The 25,496-nt window shown below is 59.5% G+C and overlaps 4 protein-coding genes across 11 annotated transcripts in view; 2 read left to right on the plus strand and 2 right to left on the minus strand.

Annotated features, from left to right (window-relative positions):
* Positions 1-81: 81 nt before the first annotated feature.
* GAL3ST1 (galactose-3-O-sulfotransferase 1) lies at positions 82-11,357 on the minus strand. Of its 7 annotated transcripts, none has more exons than XM_052689739.1 (4): positions 11,261-11,357; positions 7,286-7,379; positions 2,959-3,095; positions 82-2,415 (listed from the first exon to the last, which is right to left on the minus strand). In XM_052689739.1, the coding sequence occupies exons 2-4, from the start codon at positions 7,352-7,354 to the stop codon at positions 1,269-1,271; spliced, it is 1,353 nt and encodes a 450-aa protein (XP_052545699.1). In that variant the 5' UTR covers positions 7,355-7,379; positions 11,261-11,357; the 3' UTR covers positions 82-1,268. The 7 variants fall into 7 exon arrangements, with proteins under 7 accessions (XP_052545699.1, XP_052545701.1, XP_052545703.1 ...); XM_052689741.1 differs by having other exon boundaries at positions 7,286-7,382; XM_052689743.1 differs by lacking the exon at positions 11,261-11,357 and adding an exon at positions 11,153-11,236.
* A 776-nt stretch (positions 11,358-12,133) lies between these two features.
* PES1 (pescadillo ribosomal biogenesis factor 1) lies at positions 12,134-18,445 on the minus strand. Its single transcript, XM_052689736.1, has 15 exons — positions 18,317-18,445; positions 17,995-18,074; positions 17,733-17,886; positions 17,554-17,663; positions 16,645-16,816; positions 16,428-16,517; positions 15,598-15,714; positions 15,355-15,432; positions 14,985-15,074; positions 14,658-14,788; positions 14,394-14,519; positions 14,044-14,228; positions 13,786-13,928; positions 13,407-13,574; positions 12,134-12,838 (listed from the first exon to the last, which is right to left on the minus strand). The coding sequence occupies exons 1-15, from the start codon at positions 18,338-18,340 to the stop codon at positions 12,752-12,754; spliced, it is 1,755 nt and encodes a 584-aa protein (XP_052545696.1). The 5' UTR covers positions 18,341-18,445; the 3' UTR covers positions 12,134-12,751.
* A 242-nt stretch (positions 18,446-18,687) lies between these two features.
* TCN2 (transcobalamin 2) lies at positions 18,688-21,470 on the plus strand. The gene is made up of 10 exons (XM_052689746.1): positions 18,688-19,141; positions 19,475-19,664; positions 19,737-19,787; positions 19,854-19,987; positions 20,085-20,246; positions 20,330-20,505; positions 20,614-20,782; positions 20,859-21,051; positions 21,146-21,267; positions 21,363-21,470. Exons 1-10 carry the CDS (start codon positions 19,087-19,089, stop codon positions 21,422-21,424), a joined length of 1,314 nt encoding a protein of 437 aa, XP_052545706.1. The 5' UTR covers positions 18,688-19,086; the 3' UTR covers positions 21,425-21,470.
* Positions 21,471-21,551: 81 nt separating this feature from the next.
* Positions 21,552-25,496, plus strand: part of SLC35E4 (solute carrier family 35 member E4) — a 108,559-nt gene continuing 104,614 nt past the window's right edge. The window contains exons 1-2 of one of the 2 annotated variants that reach the window (XR_008208308.1): positions 21,552-22,775; positions 23,683-24,930. Coding sequence is in view for 1 of the 2 variants with exons in the window: in XM_052689759.1 (XP_052545719.1) it covers positions 22,181-22,775; positions 23,683-24,110 (1,023 nt within the window). In the remaining variant the exon portion in view is untranslated. Of the gene's footprint in view, positions 22,776-23,682; positions 25,353-25,496 lie in introns of those variants that run through there. The other variant, XM_052689759.1, reaches the window with a different exon arrangement.

Here is a 25,496-nt window from a genome sequence, read left to right on the forward strand (position 1 = left end):
AGCGAGCATCTTTGGGTCTTGCCAATTCAGTGACACCCCATAGCTACATCCAGTCCCCACAGAGAAGAACAAAGACCAACGGAGACCAGCTGGACCATTGGTGTATTAAAAACTGCCAAATATACAATACAATTATCTTACAAAAGTAGAATTGCTTTTTTTTTTTTTTTTCTTTTTTTTTTGTCATTGTTTTATTGCTTGCCTTCACAAACAGCAGAACATGAACGCACAGAAGGTAGCAGAGCTGGGCTCCCCCCTGCTGCCCCAGGCAGGTGACAACCTGCTGTCACCCCTGCAGCTGCACGGTGCCATGGCCTGGGCCACTCTTGGCTTTGCCCCATGCCATTGTCATCCAGCCCAGCCTGAACACCCGAGGGCTCCCTGTGGTCCCCATTGGGGCTGTCCCCACCACCAGCTCTGCCCAGTCTGTCGCCACGCTGCACCCAGTCTGCTCCTGCCTTGTCCCTGTGTGTCACTCACCCCAGGTGCTGGCACTGTGGGCTCCATGCCTGCTCCCCACACCAGTTCTCACCAGACCTCGTGGTCCTACCAGAGTGTCCCCAGGAGGGATCAGCACCACGAGGTCTTCTAACTGGGAAAACAGCATGCTGGGGGGACCTGCTGCCATGGGGTGCTGCGGGGACACGCTGGGGACCACTGCTGGCACAGGCTTTGGGGTGGTTTTGATGCTCTCCAAACTCAAGCATGGACAATGCTTAGAAACCTGACGGGGCTCACTGGGGGACCAACAGCCACAGGTTCACTGAGGAGCCATGGGCTGGGGAAGCCCAAGCAGCATGGTTGGCATGATGGGCTCGGACAGGGAGCCCAAACTCTGGGATGGAAGGATAGGGAATGGTGAAAGCAGCCCTTTGGGTGTGAGTCAGTGTGAGCTCCAAAACCACTGCAGGTCCCTGGCCCCATGCTCCATGGGTCCCACTGCTGCCTGACCCACTGTGCACTTCCAGGGACGCGGTGGTGGATGTCCGTCACTGCAACAGGGACACTGGGGCCCTGCCCTTCACGTACCATCTCTGGCATTTCCACATGGAAAGAAGAAGTGGATCCTGTTGGGAAAAACCTCAAACCCCCAAGCAACCCATACAGCCTGCATCCTCCAAACTGGGTCCCCACGTCACCTCTGCCACTCTTGAGTGCCCGGGGGTTGGCTGGGGACCCACCATGGTGTCCTGCTTGTGTCTAAACCAAAGACACGTGAAGGAAGGAAGACGTGAGCCGCCAGCTCTCCTGCAGGGCACCTGCTGCTCCTACCACTTGAGGAAGTCCCGCACGCGGCTCCACAGCTTGGTGATCCACAGGTTGACCCCGAGGTCCGTCAGGTACTGGATCTCAGGCGTCAGCATCTTGCGGCACAGCTTCTGGTGCTTCTTGTTGATCTTCTTCTTCAAGTTGTAGCCCAGGATGGATTTCTCCCCCAGCGGCTGCCAGGGCTGCATGGACGACTCCTGGATGGCGCTGGCGTCCACGGCGTGCCCCCCGTCAATGCAGATGCTCTTCATCTTCTCATTCTCCCGCTGCAGCTCAGCCACGTCTTTGGCCATCCGCTCCCTCCCGTAGGCCTCCACTTTCCGCCAAAAGGTGGCATTGAAATATCGGTAGAGCTTGGCATCAATGAGGTTCCAAGCAGTCGCCTTGTCGTAGAGCTCAGGCGTCAGCCGGGACACGGTGGAACCCTTGCGAGCGTTGAGCTTGAAGTAGAGGATATCCTCCAGCTGCCAGCACAGCAGCTCCTTCAGCAGCACCAGGGACTCGTCGAAGTACTCCAGCAGCATGACCAGGTGGAAGCGCTGCTCTATCTCCCGGATGCGCTGCTCCACCAGCGGGCTGTCGGCGTTCATGTTGTTGTCGTAGCCCAGATCGAAGAAGAGAAGGTTTTGGAGGTAGTGAGCGTTGAACCCGTTCGGGTCGTAGTAATGCCAGGGGTCCCGCAAGAACTCGGCCAGCTTGTCCTCCCCCGGCAGCTTCCAGGTGAGGGGGATGACGCGCCCGAAGTAGTGGAAGGAGGACTCGAAGAGGTAGGCAGGGTCCCTCAGCACCGTCACAAAGGTGGTGTCGGCCGGCAGGAGCTTGCGCACCTCCTCGTAGTGGAAGCGCATGTGGTTGCAGATGATGTTGAAGCACATTCCGGGGCGGTAGTGCTGCACCTGGCTCCGCTCGAAGAAGGAAGGGTAATAGAAGTCATTGCGGCCGTTGGGGAAGGCGAATTTGAGGCGGTGCTTCTCCCCGAAGCGGAAGAGGATGTTGAGGATGGTGCTGCTGGCTGTCTTGTGGGTTTTCATGAACATGATGTCCAGCTTGGGCCGGCAGCTGGCTCCTGAAGCGCCGAGCGTGCTGTTGGCTGTCACTGGCCCCTTGGCCTGCAGCTGGGAGGAAGAGCAGGAGGTGATGGGGATCCTGGTGGGGAGGAGAGAGAGGGCAGCGGTGAGCAGAGACATAACGGCATGGTATGGCTGTCAGAGGAGGCAGCAGAACAAACAAGCCCCAGAACAAACAAGTGCTACGTGAGATGCACAGAGCTGGTAACAGATGCTCCAGGATTGAGTGACTTCGGGCAGCTCCATGAAGCTGCAGAGCTGATCCTCGCTAATGCTGTTGTATTGCAGTGCAGGAGAACAGGAGAAAGAAGCTTACAGAATGCTCCCACACAGAGCTGTTTTATTAATGGGATAAAGTTAATGTCCTCCATAGACATGCTGCTCCCATTCCTGGGGAAACAGCCGTCACTTGAGCCCTGCTGAGTGCTGGGTTTGGAGGGGATGGGTAGCAAAGAGCATGGCACCCAACTGTACCCATTGTACACCCCAAGGCGAGCACCCCCAGCCTCCCCAGGAACCTTCCCATCACACAGACAGCACCAGGTGTGTCATGTGAGGACAGTGACATCCCAGGGCAAAGCCTCCAGGGTCAGCCTGGGTGACACGGGGTCCCCACACTCACTCTGTCATGCTGACTTGCAGCGGGGGCACGGCGTAGGAGTAGAGCAGCAGCATGAAGCTGGTCAGGAGGGTCCCCAGGACGAGCCCCTTGCACATGGACCTCCAGGGCTTCCCATGCGGATGCAGCATTGTGGTCACCTGCAAGGGGCAGAGGAGATACAGCTGTCAGCAATGCAGGTGGTAAGGGATGGGGAGCGTGGGGAGCAAAGCTTATGGAAGACAAATAATGAGAAACAAAGCACGAGGAGCATCACAGGAGGCTTTTAGGGGCTAGGAAGTGGAGAACCAGTGCCAGGCTCATCCTTGGCCAAGAGGGATTTGCAGCCAAGGTGCCGCAGCTCTGCCTGTGCTGCACTCTTCCCTGTGCTGCAAAAACCAAAAGCAATTCCCTTTGCAAAGGCAAAACCTGGAAAGTTGAGGTGGGAGGAACAGGAGACTGCTCTGCTCCAAAGCCAGCAAACATTGGGGATGGAGACAACTTGGCACTGAGCACTGGAGGTCCTGATCCGTGCTTCTGGGCTGCACGAGAGCTGGGGCTGGCGTGGACCTGCCTGCAGCACACACACACACACACATCCATACACACTCGTGCAGGCACGCACAGGGGCACACACACACCCCCTGCGTGTGCTCATCTCTGCCTGTCACGCGTGCAGACATCGCACACCTCTCACGCATTCCTGCCTGCACGCCAGGCCACACACAGCTGTGTGTGCACGCAGACACGGCAGCTCACACGCACTCAAGGACGCGGCTGTAGGTGCACGCACACCTCCAGGCAAGGGCACAGACACCCGCAGCGCTGCAGACAAGGACACATTTGCATGCATATCCCCCCCCTCCCCCTCTCCCCCCAGCACCGCGCACCGCGGCTGGGCTGCCCAGGTGCCGCATTGCAGCAGGGCTCTGCTCCCAGCAGGACGCGCAGAGGCGTCCATAGGGACAGCGGCCGGGCCGCCCTACCCGCCTTCCATACGGCCTCCATCCGTCCTTCGCACCCTTGGGCCGCCCTCCGGTTAACGCGACGCAAACACCCGCTGCGGTTCCTGCAGGCTGGCACGTACAGCGACCAGCAAAGACCTCCAGGGGGTTTTTAAAGAGAAAAACCACGCGGAAACGCTACCGGGCCCCCGGCGTCGTTTCGCCCCGCTGTGCACGAAGCCTCCCCGCAGCGCTTGGCTCCGTCCTCCGCCTGCATCTCTCCTGCCCTGTCCCGGCGGAGGGCAGCGAGCCACGCCGCAGCTGAGATTTCCATCTCGATGAATAATGGATAGAAAGCGTAACCAGACGCCGGGCACGGCTCGCCCTCACCGACCTCTTCCGAGCCGAGTGCTGCTCCCTGGGCTTTCCGAGCGGCAGGAATGACGGCGAGAGCACGGCCGAGCCTCCCGCAGCATCCCCATGGCTGCCGGCACCCGGCCCCGCTGGCAGGGATGCCAAGGGGATGCTGAGCTCCACCCGGGCCGCCTCTGGCGGGGTGTTCCTTGCAAACAGTTCCCAGCCCAGTTACTCTATTGACTTTGCCTTAAATGAGTGGCTTAATTATTAATAGCTCGGCAGGAGAAATGCAGAAGTGGAGGCTTTGTCCTGGGGCTCCCGTCGCAGCGGAGCGGCTGCTGGCGCCGGCTCTCATCCGTTGGGTGGAAAGTCCCACCGCAGCCGGCAGCCGCAGTGCGAAGTCGCGGCCGTGCCAGCCTTGGCCCCCGGCACATCCACGTCCCAGCCCCGGCCCCGCATCCCCACGGGTCCGATGCTTCCCGCAGCAGCCACCCCCCAGATTTTCCCTTATGGGCACCGATCCCTTCGCGAGCTGAATTTTAGGGAACCGCACACAAGGCACCACCGCCTCCAGCCCCCGGCGGCTCTGCCTCAGGCTCTCCTCACCCTATGCCCATCACGGGCACGCTCCTCCCATCCCCCATGCCTTGGCATCTCATGCCACGGTCGCCGGCACCCACCCTCCCCTCACCTCCCGCGACCCCCCCCCCCTTGCCAGGCCCCGCGTCCTCAGCCCCCATCACCTCTTCCTTTCCTCCAGCTGCTCCCTGCAGTCCGTCCTTCTCCTCTCCTGGGCTGGCCGGGGCGTGGGGCAGTGCTGCTCCGACATGGAACAGGCTCTCCCCAAGCAGCCTGCGGCAGCTGCCCCGACCCTACGCCATCCCCTAAACGGCAGCTCCAGCTCACCCGACCCGGTGGGGATGGAGAAGCCGAATAAGAAGGATCTCCTTCCCCAGAGCTGCCGGTTCGAGGCGTGGAGCGAGGCTCCCGCTGCCACCCCGAGCGCCGTCTCTCCTCCGTCTCTCCACCCACCGCCGGAGCACAGAGGGCTCATTCACCCCGCTGCCACCCCGCGCGCACAACAACGGGGCCGTTTGTCTCCATCTGCGCCACCGCCATCAACGGGGACATTGTGGCCGAGTGCCCCGGCTGGCTGCGGCCAGAGCTGACCCTGCCCAGGCCCGGCCTGGTGCTGCCAACCCGGCACCCCCGATTATGGGGTCGGGATGGGGGAGGAAGGGGGGGTTCCTGGGGTTGGTGGGGCTGGGGGGTGCTGGAGCACCTTGCTCTGTAAGCATCAAGGAGAGGTCAAACACAGCGAGTGCTGGCAGTGCTCGCTCGGTGACTCTTGCAGCTTTTTGGCCCCCAGCACGTAGGGATGGTGGCTGTTTTTTCTCTGGGGCATCTTCTCCCTGTGCAGCTCCATGGGAAGAGCTCTTCCGTATGGGAGCGGCTCCAGCCTGGGTGTTCTCTCCACTTGAGCTGCCTGCCCTCCCCTTCCCCTTGTTGCCTGGCATCTCTCGCTGGCTTTTATGGCCCCACAATAACAATGCCCATGCTCTCTGCTCTCCAGTACATCACTTGCCACGGGACAGGGAAGGCAAGTGCTCAGATGGGCACCCAGAAGGGCACCCCAGGGGAGCCAGGATCTCTCCTGCTTTCTGGGATGTTCTCTGTTTGGTGGGAGCCAGCCTCCCTTTGCCACCGGCGCATGGCGGGTCAGAGGCCGCACACCCCACGGCTCCTGTGATCCATGGCAATGTCAGCAGAGCTGTGAGGAAGCTGGTGAGCAGCATTTCCGTCCCACATCACCCCACCAGCAGCCACAGAAGGGATCATTGTGCGCCGGATGCAGCCCTGGCTCCTTCCCACCAGCCGGGGCTCAGCATCCCTCACGCCAACGGAGTGCAGACAATGCAAAGCTGCTGCCCCATCACAGCCATTGCATTGAGCCCAGCAACAAGAAAAGCAAGAACGTTCTTCATCGCAGCAAGAAAAGGAGTGGAGAACCATCCCCTGCTCCCAGGTGTGATGGAGGCACTGGCTGTGGGGCATGCAAGTCCCTGCTCTCCTGGGACACAGCTCATGGTGTCCCCAGCTGCTGTGTCACAGGATGAGGGAATCTGTGTATGCAACCTCAGGATCTTCAAAATAAAAGCCTGAGCCTCTGCCAGCCATCCTGGCCTCCATAGCCAGAGGAGAGAAATGAGTGCATCCACAGGTGGATTGAGATGGCACACTACGGCTGGGGAACAAGTGTCCCCTAAAAACCCCATGAGATGGCACAGCCTTCTTTGGGGCACAGGAGAAGAGCATGTCTTGGGGAGGCCTGGGTGGGGACAGGACCACGTTCCTCCCTTGATGAGTTGGTTCAGGGCACCGAGCAGCCCAGAGAGGTTCCTTTGACTTCCACCTGGCTGCCCCACACAGCAAAACTTCCTCTGGGGAAAGCAGGGTCTGTGCCAGGTTGGTGGCAGCACCAGTCCGATGCATTCCCCACTGCGCCCAGCCCCAACTGGATTAGTGCCAGTGATTTATCACCCATCTCTCCACCTGAGGCACATCTGTCACAGCAGATGCTCTACGTGAAGCACACATGGCACTGGATTAAATCAGGCACCTGTTTCCGGCTGTGTTGCCTTTCCATCCCTGTCTCTAGTGCTTCCTATCATGGATGGGTCCCAGTGCCATCTGGCAGCTTTCTGAGCCACATCTCAGCCAGGAGAAAGAGCCCTGGCCCTTCTCACATCCCACTCCTCTTCTGAAGCTCTCTGCTCTCCCTTCTTCCTGCTGGGTTTCCCTTTCTGGAGGATTTTCACCCAGAGGAACACAGCACCCAATAGCTGTGGATGGGACGTGGCAGTGCTGCTCACTCCCATCCGCATGGCGATGCTCACAGCCGTGGGACACAACCAAAGCAATCCATGTGTGTGATATCAAGCTCTCACAGCCCTCTTTTAGGAATTCTCTTTTAGGAATGACAGTGAATCCACCCCAAACCCAATGCAGTATAGCAGTGGGGTGGGAAGAGGCCCTGTGTGTGCACTCACCTTGCCGTGGATTGCAGCTCCAGGATGGCACTGCCACTGCCTCAGGGTGCTCTCATCGCTGCTCCCCATCCACCACCAACTGCTGGGGAAGCACCTGCTGGAACAGGGAACAGAGAGGGCTTGGCTCGAACACGGATGGACAAATATGGGGAAACACAGCTTTACGGCCCATCTGTGACTGGGGAGTGCTGCCAGTGATGGTGAAGAAGGAGGAGGTGGCAGCTTGCTGGGCACACAACCAGGCCGTGGTCTCTTCTGTCCCCACAGCAGCCCCACGTCACCGCATTCTGTAACAAGGCGTGCTGCAAAGGCCCCGGGAGGCAGCACAGCCAAACAAACACCAGCCCCTGACAGAACACAGCCTCCGCTCCCCAGACCCTCCATAACCCTCACAGGCACCCGGCTCTGATCTCCATAATGAGCCAGGAAGCACAGAACACAGATGTCATAGGGGAACACGTGCTCCTCTGCCTCCCTCCCCAGGCCTCGGCACCACACAGCAGTGCAGGGCTGTCCCCCCTGCCTGGTGGCACACGGGGGCACCTTGCGAGGCCTGAGGATGGCAGCTGTGCTGGGTGCGGGGTCACAGGGCAGCCTGGGCCAGGGAGGTGCTGCAGAGGGGGACTGAGTGAGCCCAGGTGTTGTTGGGTGGGGGGAGAATGGGAGGGAGAAAGGGAGAGGAAGAAGAGGGGAGAGGTGAATAGGGGAAGGAGAGGAGGGAGGAGAAAAAGAGGAAGGAAAGGAGAAAAAGGAATCACAGAATCATAGAATCACAAGGTTGGAAAAGACCTACCAGATCATCCAGTCCCACTGCCCTCCCCTTACCACTGCTACCACAAGCACTGAGCCACATCTCGCAGCTCCTCATCCTCTTGAGCACTGCCAAGGACGGCGACTCCACCACCTCCCTGTGCAGCCATTCCAGCACATGACCACTCTCTGAGAGAAACAGTTCTTCCTTGTGTCCAACCTAAACCTCCTCTGGTACAACACCCCCAGGTCCCTTTTCACACTCATCCAGCCACTCGTCCCCAAGCCTGTAATTCTGCTTGGGGGTTGTTGTGCCCAAAGTGCAGGACCCAGCACTTGGCCTTGTTGAACCTCATCCCCTTCACCTCAGCCCAGTGATCCACTCATCCAGATCCCTCTGAAGGGCCTCCCTACCCCCAGGCAGATCCACACCGCCTCCCACCTTGGTGTCATCTGCAGACTTACTGAGGGTGCCCTCAATGACCATCTAGGTCATCAATAAAGATATTGAACAAGATGGCCCCAGTGCCGAGCCTTGGGGACACAGCTTGAAACGGGTCACCAGCTGGACTTCACTCCCCGGATCCTCCTTACGGACCTTCTTGGAAATGGGAGTCCCATCAGCGAGCCTCCAATCCTCTGGGATCCCTTCAGATAACCAGGAGCACTGATAGATGGTGGAGAGCAGCTCAGCAATCACCTTCTCCAGCTCCCTCAGCACACTGGGGTGGAGCCCCTGCAGCCCCATGGACTCGTGGCAGCCCAGATGGAGGAGGAGCCCTCTAACCGTCTCCACCTGAACCACCGGGGCTGTATTCTGCATAGCATCCCAGACTTCTGGATCAGGGTGTAAAGCGCCCTGAGGATAACTGATCTCCCTATGACAGGCAGATATAAGGAAGGAGTTGAGGACCTCAGCCTTCTCCTTCTCCTCAGCGGTCACGTTCCCTGCTGCATCAACTAAAGGATGGAAATTCTCCTTGGCTCTTCTCTTATCTTTGATATATTTGCAGAAGGGTTTCTTATTCTCTTTTACTGCAGTGGCCAATCTGAGTTCAAGTTGGGCTTTTGCCCTCATAACTTCTTCCCCACATACCTTAGCAACTTCCTTGTAACCTCCCCAGGTAACCTGTCCCTTCTTCCAGAGGACACAGACTCTCTTCCAGAGTCTCAACAGTAGTTCCCTGTTTATCCACACCAGCCATCTCCCCCTACAGCTCGCCTTACAGCACTCAGGGACAGGCTGTTCTTGTGCCTTTAAGATTTCCATCTTGAGGAGCATCCAGGCTTCCTGGACCCCTTTACCCTTTAGAAGCAACTCCCAAGGGAGCCACACATCCTGAACAGTCAAAGCCCGCCCTCTAGAAGTTCAAGACAGCAGTTTTGCCAAGTCACCCTTCTGACATCTCCAAGAACAGAGAATTCCACAGTTTCATGGTCACTGTGCTCAAGACAGTTCCCAACTTTCCCATCTCCCACCAGTCCTTCTCCATTAGCGAATAGCATGTCTAGCAGGGCACCACCCCGGTAGGCTCTCCTGTGTAAGGAAGCTATCTTCTATGCACTCAAAAATACCCTTGGGCTGCCTCCTCTGTGCTGTATTGTATTTCCAACACGTAGCAGGGAAATTGAAGTCTCCCATAAGCGTGAGTGCTGGCAATCGTGCGACTTCTGCGAGCTGCTCACAAAATGCCTCATCCATCTCTTCATCCTGATGTAGGTGCTCTGTAGCAGACCCCCACCAAGATGTTGTCCCTACAGAGCTCCCCCCTGATCCTTACCCACAGACAGCTGAGAACTTCATCATTCCCAACCCCAAACTCTTCAACATCAAAACAGTCTTTAACATAAAGGGCCACACCACCACCCTTCCTTCTTCATCTATCTCTTCTGCAGAGCTTGTAGCCATCCATCACAGCACTCCAGTCATGGCAGTGGTCCCACCATGTTTTGGTAATAGCAGCAAGGTCACAGCCCGATGCACAGAGGCTTCCAGCTCCTCCTGCTTGTTGCCTATGCTGGGTGCATTGGTGTAGATGCACTTCAGCCAAGCCATCTGCCTCACCCCCAGCTCAAGCATCGTTCCCCTGGGCTCATCTCTTTTTGTTTTGTCCCCTTTCCCCGCTGTAGCTGGTTTAAAGCTCTTCCAATAAGCCCCGCTTGCTCCTGCACTAGGATTTGTTGCCCCCTGTGAGATATGTAGGCTCCATTGACAGACAACAGGCCAAGGGCCAAGTAAACTGTCCCCCAGGTAAAGAACCCAAAGTTTCTGGCTCAACACCTGCCTCTGAGCCATTTATTCATTGCTTGTGCTTTCCAAGCCCGCTCCGTGTCCCTCACTGCTCCTGAAGGTATAGAACAAAAAACCACTTGAGCTCCGGCCCCTTGAACTAAACATCCTGAACCCCTGAAATCTCTTTTGTCATCTGTAGGCTCCTGTGGGCAATTTCATCACTTGCCCACCTGTACTACGAGCAGTGGAAAATAATCAGCAGACCTAATAGCCTTGGGATTTCCTGGTTCTGCCCCTGGCCCGGGCTGCAGGAAGGCAGCACGCTTCCTGGTGGTTTGGGGCCGGTCTGCAAACGGGGCCTTGGGTTCCTGCGAGAAGGGAGTCACCCACCACAAGCACCCTCCTCTCTTCCCTGATGGAGGCAGGTCTCCAGGTGCGACCGCCTCGCCTTGGGCTCCCTCCCAGGCAGATCCTCCATCACCCCCCCACTCACCTCCCCTTCCATTTCCAGCATCTGACACCTGCAACCTTCCAGCACCGTGTGGGCACTGCAGGCTGTGCTCACCCACCGACCATCCCTGCTCTCAGCGGGCAGCAGCAGCACTGCTCTCTGCTCTCCGTGAGCAGAAACCAGCTTCTGCCCTTCTCAAGATCATTTAAAGCTTACCATGTGCCAAGGTGGGTGATGGTACGTTTATAGGCCATTTAAACTGTGCCACTAACATGCCAGCTCCACCCCTGCTCGCCCAGCAGCCTGCCCATGAGCTGCCAGCACCCTGCGAGGGCTGCAAGCGCAGCACTGCTGCTGGCTTCAAAAAAGCCTTAGAAAGAGCTTTTTCATTGGCATTTTTCACTCCAGATCCCTTGCCCGGTGCAGTTCTTACCTGCTCTGAAGGTAGCCTCCTGTACAATCAATGAATATAGAGATGATCTAGTCTATTTGAGAGCTTGGCTCATGTAATCATTATGCTGGAGCAGAAAAGGACACTCACCCTATCCTGGGCCTGTGTAGGTGGAGGGGATCTCCAGAAGAGATCCTTCCCCACTGGCAGCCAGCTCTTAAATGGGTCTAGGAGAGGTGCAGCCAGGCTCCACTCCTTCCTGCAACACAGGTGAATTGCTTTCACCTGTGCTCCCGTGGCTGACTCATTGCTCACCTTAGGTGATAGGATGGTTAGAGGTTCAGGCTGTGATTCAGCAGTCCCATACATCTCCACAGCAAAAAAAAGGAAGGGAAGAAGGGAGGAAAAATGGGAAGGAAAGGAGGAAGGAAAGAGGAAAAAAGGGAAGGAGGAAAAATGGGAATGGAGAAAAAAAGGGGGAAAAAAAAAAAAGGAAAGGAAGAGGAAAAACAGAAGAAAAGGGGAGAGGAATGGAAAAAGGTGGCAAAGGAGCACAAAAAAGAATGTACACTAAAATTGCAGTGCCCAGGTCTAGTCAGATCTGATAAAAGCCTCACACTGCTCTGTGAGGCTCAGGACCACATCCTGTGGGCTCTCCCCACATTCCACACTGCTGGGCAACCCTCTGTGACCTCTATGCTGCTCCCAAGGGATGGTGGAAGCAGCCCCATGCTCTCTGGGTGCTCCCAGGCTGCGCCTCCCCAGCGCAGGAACGCACAGCGAGCCCTGGGAGGTGACAGCACCCAGCAGGGATGGGGCAGACCTGCAGAGAGCTGCAATAGGGCATGGTGCACAGTGAGAAGGTGCCAGGTGAGAACACAGTGCCACAGAGCTTGTGGGCTGAGTCACCTCCAGCCCTGGGTGACATTCGTGGACTGATCCACAGCTCCTGGCTGAGCCCAGGGTCTGGGCACACACCACTGCACCGCGGCCCTGCCACAAGGGTACAGACAACACACGGCACAGGGAAGCATCACGTTTTAATTAGAAAAAAAATAAAATTGCAATACAGTAGAAGCAGAGGCCAAATGCAGCCCACAGTGTGGGTGGCGGAGAGCAGCTCAGTTCTGGGTGGCAAGGTGGGCTCCTCTCCAATGCTGAGCACAAAGCCTGCTTCTCATGCTGGAGCCCTCACCCCTCTGAACACAACAGCACCAGGTCCCAGCAAGGCCAGCAGCCCCAGAGCAGGTGGGACAGGGGCAGTCTGCACATCCCAGGGCTGCGGGTGTGCAAAGTGAACAATGCCAGAGGGAGGAAGCTGCAAGAGCCCAAAGCTTCCCTTGGCCTCCTGTTCTTCAGGCACCACTCGCTGCCCTGAGGACGCTGAAAGGGCACAAAGAGGACGTGCCCACATCACTGACCCTCAGGACAGGCAGTGGCACTGACGATCACTCCTCCACTTCCTGCGTGGAGGGAGTCCTGGATAAGGCACAGCAGGAGGTGTATTTACTGACGGGCAATATTTTAATTCAGTATTTCTGTCCCAAGAGGAAAGCTGAGGGCTTTTCTCCCACAAATGATGGTTGCTGCAGCCATTCCAGCCAGGCAGGGTTAGCCCCTCCTCGGGGTCCCGAAGTCTCATCACGCTCGTCGCGCCTTCTTGGTTTTCTTCTTCTCCTCTTTCATAGCAGTGTCGTGAGCTTTCCTCTTCGCAGCCAGTTTGTTTGCCTGCACAGAAACACAACCCCAGACCCACAGTCAGGTCTGTCCCCACACACCAAGAGCTGCTCCAACCTCAGACCCACTGAGCTGTTCGACACCAGGGGGTGGAGACAAGCAGTGGTGCCCTGAGCTTCACTTGCTGGCCACACACTAAGGTCCCAGGCAGGCACAGGGAGCTCTGCTCAGGGAGTCTGAACGCCTGCAGCCTGGTAACGCTGGGGAAGAGACCTGTACAGTCTCAGCCTTGTGCACCAGAGATCAACATCCTCACTGCCTCACCACGTGCAGAGAGGAAACGAAAACTCAAAACATGCAGTGTGGGACCAGTTTGTGATGGTGCAGTCATCCTGGAGGAGGGGATTCAGCTCTGCCAAGCCTCACAGCAGGGCAGGAAGACCAGGGCTGCAAGGCTATGGGCAAAGCTCCCCCCTGCAACCAAAGGTGGGGAGGCGCAGGCCTCAGAGGTCACTCCTTCCTTACAAGATGAGGACAGACCAGGATATATCTTTAGCTGCAAACTGATTTTGGGATGACCTACAGGGATCCACGGCCTGGGGCATCCCTACATTCATACCTCTCGGATTTTGCGTTTCTTTCCAAACATGATCTTCTTGTAGAGGTATTTCTCCCTTTTCTTCATCATCATGATGGCCAGGCGCTTCTCCTCGCTCTGCTGCTCCTGCTCCAGGCGCTGCTTGTCCTCCAGCCGCACTTTGCCAGCAGTCACCTTCACGGGAAGTGCCTGCAGAGAGCAGAGAGCAGAGAGCTCAGGGCTGTGTGTGCCAGCAGCCAGCCCTTCCCCAGGGCACATCCACACTGGTCAGTGGTAATACAAGAGACACAGCATCCTCTCTGGTCACCCCCAGACCAGGTGGCTCGGAGATTTGTGATCCTTGAGTCCCTTCCCACCCTGCCATTCTATGATTCTGTGACCCCACTGCCATGTACTGCACCTTGTTGCTCTGAGTCTTCTGCTCTTCCATCTTCTTCAATTTCATCTCCTCTTCCTTTTCGGACTCATCTTCTTCCTCCTCTTCCTCCTCTTTATCATTGTCATCCTCCTCTTCCTCTTCCTCCTCCTCCTCACTCTCTTCCCCTATGGAGAGATCACTGTTACTGACCGTGGAACATGGAGGCCCTGCAGCAGGCAGAGCTCTGCTGAAGCAGCAGCACTGTCTGGATTCTCTCCAGCTCTGGGAGCCTCACATCACCTGGGTCCTCGCCCCGCTGCATGGCCAGCAACTTCAGCTTCTCTGGAGGGATGTAGTCTCCTTCCTGTTCTGTCACGAAGGGTGAGAGGTGTGGGGGCAGCAGCACACCGGGGAAATAATCGGCTACAGGGAGGCACAGCTTGGCATTGACCGAGTCAAAAACCCACTGAGGCTGCAGGTAATACCTGGAGGCAGAGGGTTACGAGGTTGGGGGTCAGACACTGCCTTACTGCCCCATGCTCTGGTGTCCAAGAGGCAGTGAAGCAGATTGGGAGCAGACAGAGCAAGGGAGAGTTCAGGACCATCCATCAGCCTAGATGACCATTCTGGGGATGGGACACCTGGCTCACCTGCCCACAACCTGCTGCTCCACCTGGGGCCGGTCAACAATCTGGTGGGTGATGGATGGGTCACTCACATCATAAGTGGCACCGATGCACAGGGACTTGTCCCAGGACACCTGGCCACCAAAGCACCTGCCAGTCAAACACACCAAGAGGTTGGTCACACAGCAGACACTCTCGGGCTCACAGTGGCCTCAGCAATGCTACTGGAGAGGACAGGGAAGGACAGCACGAGGTGGTAGAGCTGCAGGACCACCTCCCACCACATACCGGATGATGAAGGCCAGGGGCTCTCGAGGCACCTCCCTGTTGAGGAAGAAGCGCAGCCCTTCAAACAGCTTTTTGTGCTTCTCCAGGGCCTCCTGCTCCTTCCTCCTCGCATCCATCTGCTCAGCAGTCTCCTGATCGGGGGCAAACCAGTCAAACCTCTTCCCCACATGCAGCACAGCCAAGCCCCTCTCTGCTCTCACTGTCCCCCATTCTCCTGCCAGCCCTCCCCGTCCCACACTGGGCACTGACAGCCTTCTCTCAGCCGTAAGATGTGCTGAGGACAACATAGCACACAGTGTGGGTCAGCCCTGGCCACCAGGCTCTTACCCCCTCCACAGGGAACTCATCCATCTCCACATCTTCCTCTTGGGTTGGGGCCACCACACGTGCCAGGCTGGCGCTCAGAGCCGACAGTTTCTGCAACCAGAGGAGACCAAGATATAAGGTTCAGCCAGGGCTTTGGAATGGGAAAAGGAATAGGGGGTCACAGAGGAAACCCCAAAGACCAAGCACAGCTCCTCCTCTGGCCACAGCAAAGGGATGAGAAGTTGGGATCTCCACCATGCATGGGTCAGGCTCTGCTCCTCAGCCCCTACACCAGTGCCCCACACCAGGAGGGGTCCCCAGCCAGGACACTGAGGACACACAGTGTCCTTGCACACAAACTCCTCTTGTTGACCATGCAGGTACCCCTCACCTCCAGGTAGCTCTCTGAATCCATGGCATACTCCTTGCCTTCTGCAGGCTTTAGCTCAACCTCAGCTTGGCCATCGATCTGCAGACAAACAGAAAGGTGGGGAGACAGCTCCCAAGCATGGTCTGCCCAAACATCCTCCCCCTCAGCCCCTTACATCACCCATACAGGTCCCCAGGAGCAATGCTCCCTGCAGCAGCTGCTCCCACCAGCCTGGCGCGTCCCCAGGGCCAGTGGTGGCTTTACCTTGGGCGGGTAGTGCAGGTTGAGTGAGTGGTAGAGACGGAAGTTAACGAAGCCCAGCAGGGTGGTGTAGAACTCAGTGAAGGTAGCCATCACACGATAATCCACATCTGTTGGGTGCTGTGGGCACACGGGGAGGGGAAGGATACAAGGATGAGGGAGCAGATTCCCCAATAAGGGACAGCGTGCTGTTCACCTGGGGCCAGCTCAGGGAATGAAGCTGCTCCTCCAGGTGATACGTGCAGCTCATGACAAGAAATAGCAGGACCAGGAGCTGAAACATAGCAGGAATACAGCCAGCCCCCACGACAGCCAGGGTGCAAGGGATCAAGGAAAGTTATGAGCTCAGTGAGGGGATGCTGCCATGGGCTGTACCAAAGGCCACAAACTGGGAATGTTCTGACCTAACCAAATCCCCAAAACCGTGGGACAAAAGGAGAGCACTACAGCAGCTATGAGCTCCTGTCTGCCAGCGGTTCTGGCCCAGCAGCACCCACAGCTCTATGTCTTGGGATGGCTGCACAAGGAGTGTGCAAAGACGATACAAGAATCAACTCACCCCAGTACCTCCATCTGAGCTGCCAGTTAATCTTCAATTTGTGGGCAGAACATATTTTAATAATTGACAGGAAGAGAAAAGAAGGAGCTGAGTAGACTGGCACAGCCTAGCACTGAAGTCTGATAGGAAGGGTTGTGCCATACACGGCTGCCAAAGACCTCCTGGCCTTCACCTGTTTTGTTTCTTTGGCACAAGAGCAAGCAGACGTCCCCAAAACCCCACCCCAGCCCTAGGAAAGGGAACAACAATAACAGCACAGGTCTCGTGTACTCACATCGTGGGCAAAGGCGTAAGGGGTGATCCAGGTGATTGGCTGCCCCAGCACCTCAGCCTGGTAGTAGATACCCTTAATGGAGAGGAAGACCTGGTGGGAAAAGAGCGTGATGAAGGTTACAGGCGCTCCTGGTTCTTACCAACCTTCCCTGGACGGCAAGGATGCAAAGGAGCACTGGGGACAGGCAGCAGGATCCATCCCTCCTTGGAGTCCCCACCTTGCGCAGTGAGCGGGAGGCGATGACGTAGTTGAGGAACTCAACAGCCAAGCGCCTGCACAGCTGGATGGTCTGCACGTGGCACTTGCCCGTCCGTGGGAAGGTAGAGAAGAGGAAGCACATGGAGAGGGCATCATCCAGGTCCCGCAGTGCGTCCACAAAGGTTGGGTACCTGCAGCCAGGCAAGAGGAAATGGTGCCATCACACCTGGCTCCAAAACCCCAGAGCTGCAGAGCCTCAGCAGCCAAGGGGTGGGCAAGTGCAGTCACTGTGGAATGCCAGGCAATCTGTGGGGACAGGGCATCCCTGCTGGGCATCCAGAGTCTCACAGAGTCCTTCTGACAGCACTGCAGGGCTCAGGACTGCCCTGGGAGTCAGGAACCTCCCTAGCTGGGGGACAACAAACCCAGTTTGTCATTTCCTGCTCTGAGATGAGAGCCCCGAGCATTGTGTTGGGGCAGGAAGAAATGTTGTGACCCCGCAGCTCCAACACCTTTACCATTCCATAAAGCACGTCAGGGCAGCTCTTAGCTCCCAGGGCTGTTCCTCTCTCCCTGCTGACACAATCAGTTCCCATACACCACTGGGACAACGCAGAGATTTGCCAGAGCAGCTCCCCCCTCTCCTGTAGGTCATCTCCTTTTCCTCTGGCAGTAAATTAACCACCTGCATTGGCACGCTGGGTCTTTCTCCCAGAGTGTCAATGGAAAACTCTCAGGGGAGGACGGGAAAGTTCTGTGTCATCATGGAGAACCTGGAGCCATTCACAGCAGCCAAGAACTCCCTCATCACTCACATCTCATAAACTTCTCTACAAACCCAGAAACTCTACACGATGCCCAGCAATGCCCAGAGAAGGATGCGTGCTGCTGAGGAGGGACGGCCCCAGCGAAGGCTCCGTGGGCTCACCTCTCCTTCACGATGTGGTCAAGTTTGTAGGTGGGTTTGTTGTCCTTCAGCCGCTCCGCCGTGCCCCACTCACTCTTCCCATACGCCTTCCTCAGCTTACGGACAAAGATCTGCAGGCAGAGCAGGGCTCAGAGCACTGCAGGGCCAGCACAGCCCCCAGCTCTCAGGGCACTGATTACCTTGTATTCCCGGAACTTGTTGACGATGGGCTCATGCAGGAGAAATTTGATGTCTTTGAGGAGATAGAAGGTCCGTGCCGCGGTGGAGCCTTTGTTCACCTTCTTCTTGTGCTTGGGCTCATGGGGGTAAATCCCCTTCAGGATGCAGAGGCGCCTGTTGAGGAGGGATGGGGTGTCAGCCTGCTGCCCAGCGGCTCTGCCATCACACGGCCACCCCACGGGAGGCAATGAATGGGGCCGTGCTGCAGGGGCTGTGACCCACCTGAAATCGGGCAGGCTGAGCTGCAGCTTCTTGCGTGCCTTGTTGCGGGTGATGTAGTTGGTGGCAGAGCCCCGCTGGTACTGGGGGGGAACACAGAGGGGTCACGTGGGGGAGAACCGAGGGAGCCCCAACGGGATGCACGTGGGGGTACCGGGAGAAATGGGAGGGCTGGAAGACGGAAACGAGGAGAAACGGGGGAACCTGGAGGGAAACCGCGAGGGGTGGGGATGAGAATAAGGAAAAGCAGAGGAGAAACTGAGAGAAACAGGTGGGGGGAAACAGGGAGAGCCGCGGGCCGGGACGCAGCCGTACCCCCCGCTACCTTCTTCTTCTCCAGCCCGCCCATGGCTCCGCTGCCACGGCCTCGTGCTCCGCCGCGCCGAAGGACCCGGGCTGCCCTCGCACTGCCTGCACCGCGCCGCTTCGCGCCTGCACCGGAACCCTGCCGGGTCCGCGCAGCCTCGAGCTTCAGCGGGGCTGAAGGGTGCGGGTGGGACGCGGGGACGGAGAGCGGTGAAGGGAGGCGGTCACTCAGGCACGCTACGGGCAGCTCCAAGCCGGCCGGCCGGCGGGGTCCTTCGGCGCGGGGCACGCTGGGACGGAGAGAGGAGAGGGGCGGGGCCTCCGCAGGGGCGCGGGCGTCGCGCAGGGGGCGAGATGAGAAGTTGTGGGCGTGGCTACGGCAGGGGGCGTGGCTTTGCCCTCGGTGCGATGGGCGGCCGGTGGGCGCTGGGCCGCAGGATGGGCGCGTTGCCGTTCGCGTGCCGTCCCCGCGGCTCTGCGTCGAGCCCCGCTGACCCCGTAACCCCTTCCCGGGGCCGCCGCCGTCCCGTCACGCTGCTGTGCCGCCGTCCCGTCTCCTGCTCGGTGCCCCTGACCTGCCCCGCTTTGTGGCTGACCCAGCGCACAGGGTCGTGACCACCCCATCTGCTCCTCCTTATCTGCGCCCCGCTCTCGCCTCCAGCCAAAGTCCTCGCCCCTTTCTGCTGACTCGGCCCCGGAGTGCGGAACTGCCTCACTCATCGCCTTCCTGCTCGGCGCCGCTCAGCCTGCTGTCACTCGCTGTCACCCACCCGCCGTCCCCTCGCCGCGATGTGGCTGCTCCTGGCCCTGCTGCAGGCTGCGGTGCTGCCCGCCCGGCCCTGCGGTGAGTTTGAGCCGCCCGAATGCTTCATATCCATGCTCCAACGCGGGGCCCCCGGGGCCAGGCTGTGGGTGGGAGCGCAGTGGTGCCGGGCGTTGGGTTTCCCCCGTTCCCTTTCTCCCTTTTCCTGCCTCGTGTCCCCTCTATGCTCGGCCTCTCCCTCAGCGTTGTGCGAAATCTGGGGGTTCAGCTTCACCCTGGCGGTACAGGGTGAGGACGTGGGGTGAGGACGCTCCGCTTCCCACCGCCACCGACGCTCTTTGTCCTCCCCGCGTCCCCCGGCGCTGGGCTGCTCTCACTCCTTGCCCCCTTCCTCACGGGGACCCCTGGCGACAGAAGCTCCAGCAGAGGCAGCGGTGGCGGTGAGGGCGTTTGCTGCACGACTGCTGGGGCTGGCGATGGAGTCGGGGCAGGATGCCGACCCCGGGATCTACGTGGGGCTGCGTCTCAGCAACGAGCACGATCTGAGCATGGAGCAGCGCTACCTGCAGAACCTGCAGGACACCTTCCAGGGTCTCTACGGCCGGTAGGTCCCCAGCGTGTCACAGCGGGACGGCCCCTGTCCCTTTTGTAGTCCCACTGATGCCAATCCCTACAGGAGTCTGCACTCAGCCAGCCGCCCGTCCCATGGCCATCGGCACCGCGACACGTAGGTGATGGGATGGGGATGGGGAGGTTCTCGTGCTCCTCCATGTGCTGACCCCACTGCCCGCAGGGATTCCCTGCCGGAGACGGGGCGTCTGGCACTCTACCTGCTGGGACTGCGTGCCACCTGCCCCCCACCAGACCCCACTACCCAGCGCTTCCCTGTGACGTGGCTCAAGTACTACCTGGAGAAGGATTGGGCAGGTGAGGTACCCCACCTACAGCGGGGACCCTATGGGTGCTGGCACTGCAGCTCTGCTGCCACCAGCTGGCTCTTGTGACAGCAGTGCTCTGTCCCCAGGCTCCCGGCATCACGGCCATCCTCTCACCAGTTACTACCAGTACAGCCTGGGCGTGCTGGCTCTCTGTGTCCACCACAAGCGGGTGCGTGAGGAGGTGATCCAGCGGCTGCTGGTGGCCGAGCAGCACCGGCGCTTCAGGCACGTGGATGGCAATGCAGTGGGTAAGAGACAGCAGGGACCCAAACAGTTGGATCCACCATGGGGTGGGCGTGCAGCATCTGGGCTGACACAGCCACCCCTGCAGACACAGAGGCAGTGGCAGCATTGGCCTTCGCCTGCCTGGAGAAGGAGAAACACATCGGGGCTAGGCTGGCAGCAGAGCTGCGGGCAGCTGTGCACAGGACCAAGGCGAGGCTGGTGGAGGCACAGCGCGCAGACGGCCTCATTGGGAACGTCTTCAGCACTCCCTTGGCCATGCAGGTGAGTGTGGGCATTGGCATGAAGCAAGTGCAGGAGCGTGAGTGGCTCTTGGTGAAGGTCTGAGCCTGAGCCCTGCGCTGAGCACTTCCTTCCTTCCTCCCCTTCCAGGTCTTCATCGCCACCAACACGTGCAGGACAGCATACGGCCGTGCCATGGCTGCACTGCTGCGTCACCTGGACAGCTTCACCAGTGCTGCCACCATGGCCCAAGCGCTGCTCGCTCTGAACGGCCGCAGCTACCTGAGCATCGCCTCCATGCAGTGCCAGGAGGAGCTGGGTAGGAGCAGGGAACATGGGGCACTGGGTGGCCAGCGTGGGGCTGGCACCGATGCCACTGTGACTCCTTGTCCCAGGCACACTGACACCCATCTTCTTGGAGCCAATGCCCCTGGGGCCACACAATATGACTGTGCGGCTGGTGGTGGAGTGCCCCTTGCTGGGGTGTCCCCAGCAGCTGCTGTATGACAGCCTGGTGTCTGCGCCTGCTGGGGCCTCGCTTCTGGATCTGCTCAGGGCAGCCCCGCCACAGGGATCTAAAAACTTCACGTGAGTGGTCCAATGGTCAGGGGGCTCTGAGGCTGTCCTCTTGTCCTCGTTCCCTCCGCTGTGTCCCAGATCCCTCCTCTTGCTCTGCCCCCAGGTTTGAGACCCAGGATACCACATATGGCCCCTTCCTGACCTCGGTGCAAGGCATGGCTGCGAGGCCAAAGGAGCGGCACTACTGGCAGCTGCTCAGCAGGCTTGGCACCAGCCTGCATATGGGTGAGTGATGGGGGGACACGGAGATATGGGGGCACAGGGATGTGTCCCTGACCCTGCGACCTCACTGCCACCCTGGCCACTGTGTCCCTCTGCAGGTGTTGCTGACTACAGACCGAAGGATGGGAACACTGTCATCCTGCGCCTGAGCGAGTGGTAGTGGGGCTGGTTGTGGGGCTGATGGCAATGAAATACTGCAGAACCTCCAGGCTGTGCCGTGCTTTCTCTGTGTGCTGGGCAGGAGGAGGATGGGGGTGGGGGTTGGGCACAGCCGGGCTCTGTGCTTAGGATTCCGTGGCCTCATTGCTGCACGGGTGGCTGAAAGCCTCTGGGTGGTGGTGTGCTCAATGCTCCCAGGAGTGCACGACCCCCTGGAGCTGCTCGTGTCCCAGGCAGGGCCACCACCATAATGGGGATCACAGGGATTTCAGCAGCTGAGGTGCAACTGTCTGTCCCCACATCAGGGGCTGAGGGTGATGGCATCGGCGGGGACCGTTCCGGCCCAGCCTTGGGATGCTTCAGTCCCAAATTTGCCTGGAGTCGACCCAAACAAAGCCTGTGCTGCACGGGGCGGGGACTGATGCCGGTGCCAGGCCTGCGAGCCACGGCGCCCGCCTATGAGTCACCCGGGGACACTGACGCAGCCGCTCCGTCACCGGGAAGGCCGTCCCTGCTCCGCCGTCGCCGCTCCCCCGGCTCTGTTGGGGATGCGCGGCCGCCGCCTCCCAGCTCCCCGCGCGGTTATCATCCCCGCCGCTCCGCTCTCCCGCATCACCGCTCGCCTGCCCGCACCGCGCTGGTTGCCGGGGAGGACCCTGCCCGCCTTCTCTCCCCGCCATCAAACTTTGCTCCTCCGCACCGGCGCTGCCCGCACATGGCATCCCACGGCTGAACCCGCCGCTCGTCCATCCCTGCCATGTGTCCTCGGTGCCCCGGTGGCGATGAAGCAGCGATGATGGCCGCCGGTGGGACCCTCCGTCCCCGCAGACCGGACCAGGGACAGCCGGGGGAACGACCGCCGCTACGGCTGGTGCTCACCGTCGCGGCGTGGCTGGGCACCGGCACCGCTCTGGCCGGCCTCAACAAATGGATTTTCGCCGCCCACGGTTTTCGCTACCCTCTGCTGCTCTCCTCCCTGCACATGCTGGCGGCCGTGGCTCTGGGCTACCCGCTGGGCTGGGTACGAGGACCGCCGCCGCCCGTCCGGCCCCGCGCGCGGATTTACCTGCTGAGCCTCACCTTCTGCGGCAGCGTGGCTTTGGGCAACCTGGGGCTGAGCCTGGTGCCGCTGGACGCAGCTCAGGCCGTGCACGCCACCGCCCCGCTGGCCACCCTGCTGCTATCGGCGCTGCTGCGGGGCCGCCGGCACCATCCGCTGCAGTACGCGGCCATGGGACCGGTTTGCGCCGGGGCTGTGTGCAGCATCGCCGGAGGTGTCCGCTTCCACCAGCCCGGGGGCTGCGTCCTCCTGGCTGCCACCGTCCTGCGCGCCCTCAAGTCGCTGCAGCAGAGTAAGTGCCGCCTGTCTGCCCTCGGGATGTCCCGGTGATGCCGTACTGGGGATGTGCCAGCACTTGAGGCACTGTCATGGTGCTCTGGGCCCCAGGGATGCTCTTGGTGTCACCGCTGCTCCCTCTAGTTTTGGGGACATCCCTGTCCCAGCATCACCTCGTGGCCCTGCTGTCACTCCACCCGCTGCCGTCCCATGTCCTGTTCCGCCCCTTCCCCAGTGTCGCCCCACCCCCAGCATCACCCCCTGCCCACCCTGTCCCCCTGTCACCTCGGTGTGACCACCTTGTTCCCCTGCCCTCCGGTCTGTGCCTGCTCCTGGTCCCATTCCCATCCTATCCCTGTCCCATCCCAATCCCAACCACCATCCCACCCCCATCCCTTTATCCCCATCCCCTGCATGTCCCCATGTGGAGCTGCACTGTCCCCACTCAGGGCCCCTGGCCATGGCCAGCAGAATCACCCAGGCCATGATGTCCTTGGCAGGCGGTGGGGAGGAGCACCCTGACCACACTGTTTTTTTGGAGGGCTGGGAGCATTTCTTCCACCCATGACTCACATGGGCATCACTGCTGTAGCCACAGCCCATGACTCACAGGGCTATGGGACGGGGATGGGGATGGAATGGGGTTTGGGAGGGGAATAGGGATGAGGATGGAGGTGGGATGACTTTGGGATTAGGATGGGGGTGGGGACAGGGTGGAATAGCCTGGGAACTTATGTGTCACCTCTGGCCCCATCGTGGGCACTGTGGTGGAGATGAGAGCTGAGCATGTGCCAGCCCTGGACTCACTCACCTCCAATGCCACGGGATGCCGGGGTGGGCTGAGGGCACTCCTTCTCCTAGTGATTTTTGGGCTGTTTTTTTTGCAGCATTGGCTCTATCTAACTCTGCCCTGTCCCCCCCAGGCCTGCTGCTGCAGGAGGGCCGCCTGGACGCCGTGTCCCTGCTGTGCCTCACCGCCCTGCCCAGCTTCTGCCTGCTCTTTGGGGCAGCCGTGGCGCTGGAGGTGGCCCCGGCGTGGCAGGGCGTGCTGCGCTACGACGGCTCGCTTTGGGGCTGCGTGCTGCTCAGCTGCCTGGGCTCCGTCCTCTACAACCTGGCCAGCTTCTGCGTCCTGTCCCTCACCTCCGCCCTCACCATCCACCTCCTGGGCAACATCACGGTGGTGGGCAACCTGCTGCTCTCCCGCCTGCTCTTCGGCAGCCGCCTGAGCGCGCTCAGCTACCTGGGCATCGCGCTGACGCTGGCTGGGATGTTCATGTACCAGCAGCCACAGCTCATTGCACGGCGCTGGGCCGTGTGGCTGCAGCACCGACCCCCCCGGCACCAGTAGGGATGGAGGCGGTGGGATTTGAGTGTGGCACAGCTCTGCGTGAGCTGGTGTGCAAGGCTCCGTTTGCACGTCTGCGTGCTGCTGTGCTTGGCACCGAGAGCACAGGACTGTGCTGATTTGCACAGCTCTGCGTGCACTGGTGTGCATGGCACTGTGTGCACACGTCTGCTGGAGTGCATCTGCGTGCTTGGCGCTGCGTGCACAAAACTGTGCTGATTGGCACTGGTGTGCATGGCACTGTGTGCATACGTACGTGCTGGGGTGCACAGCACTGTGTGCTTGCAGGTGTGCAAGGCAGCGTGTCCATGTATGAGTGCTGGTGTGCGTGGCACCGTGCCTGCTGGCGTGTGTAGCAACATGCACGTGTGTGCTGGTGTGCACAGCACATCTGTGCTGGCGTGCATGGCACGATATGCCCACAAGTGTGCTGGTGTGCACAGCTCTGTGTCCTCACGCAGGGTGCCGTTGTGCACAGCAGCGTGTGCACGTGTGTGTTTGGTGTGCACACTGTGCGTGCACGTATGTCAGTCCACACAGCCATGTGCATGCTCTGTACATGTGTGTTCTGGACATGCCGGTGTTCGTGTGCACAGCTCTGTGCACGGGGCACACGTGTGCTGGTGTGCACGGGCTCTGCAGGTGTGAGTGCGTCTGCACGTGGCAGAGTGTGCAAGGAGTGTGTGAGTGCTGGTGCGTGAAGGTTCCACGTGTGCAAGCAGGTCTCATACGTGTGGGCACGTGTGCTGCTGGGCAGTGTATGCGTGTGGAGAGCATGTGCAGAGCATTTTGTGCAGGTGTGCACAGACTGTGTGTGCGAGTGGTGCTCCGTGCACAGCTTTGTGCTTGAGAGCACGAGCCTGTCAGTGCGTGCACGAGCGTCTGTGCACGAGTGTGTGCAGATCCTTGCAGGTGGGGATCCTTGCAGGCTCAGCGTGTGCACAGATTCTGTGTGTGCCAGTGCATTTCTGTGTGTGTGCACGTGTGCACATCACTACTGAGCTCTGCTGGGTGGAGTGAGCATGGGGCATGCGTGCACACAGCTCGTGCCCCCATGGGACGGAGGGCGTTGGACCCTTGGGGTGCTGCGTGCCACCTCCATGCTGGTGTCCCAGTGATGTCACCCTGCTGCTGTCAGTGATGGCATGGTGGGCACGTTGGACCCTGCACACTCCTGTGTATTCCTGAGGAGGTGCAGTGGCACTGGGACAGCTCTGAAATAAAGCTCTATTTTTGTCATACTCCGTTCTTGGCTGCCATGACATCGCACCCAGACCGCCTGTCCCCCCGCTCCCAGTGGGGGCTGTGACAAGAGACTTTAGCCTGAGCCACCTTGCATGTGCTGGGGCTCCAGACTCAAATGCTGTCTTTCTTCCACTCAGTGGGATG

Source organism: Tympanuchus pallidicinctus, unplaced genomic scaffold (assembly GCF_026119805.1).
Source record: "Tympanuchus pallidicinctus isolate F22 unplaced genomic scaffold, pur_lepc_1.0 scaffold25, whole genome shotgun sequence".
NCBI lineage: Eukaryota > Metazoa > Chordata > Aves > Galliformes > Phasianidae > Tympanuchus > Tympanuchus pallidicinctus.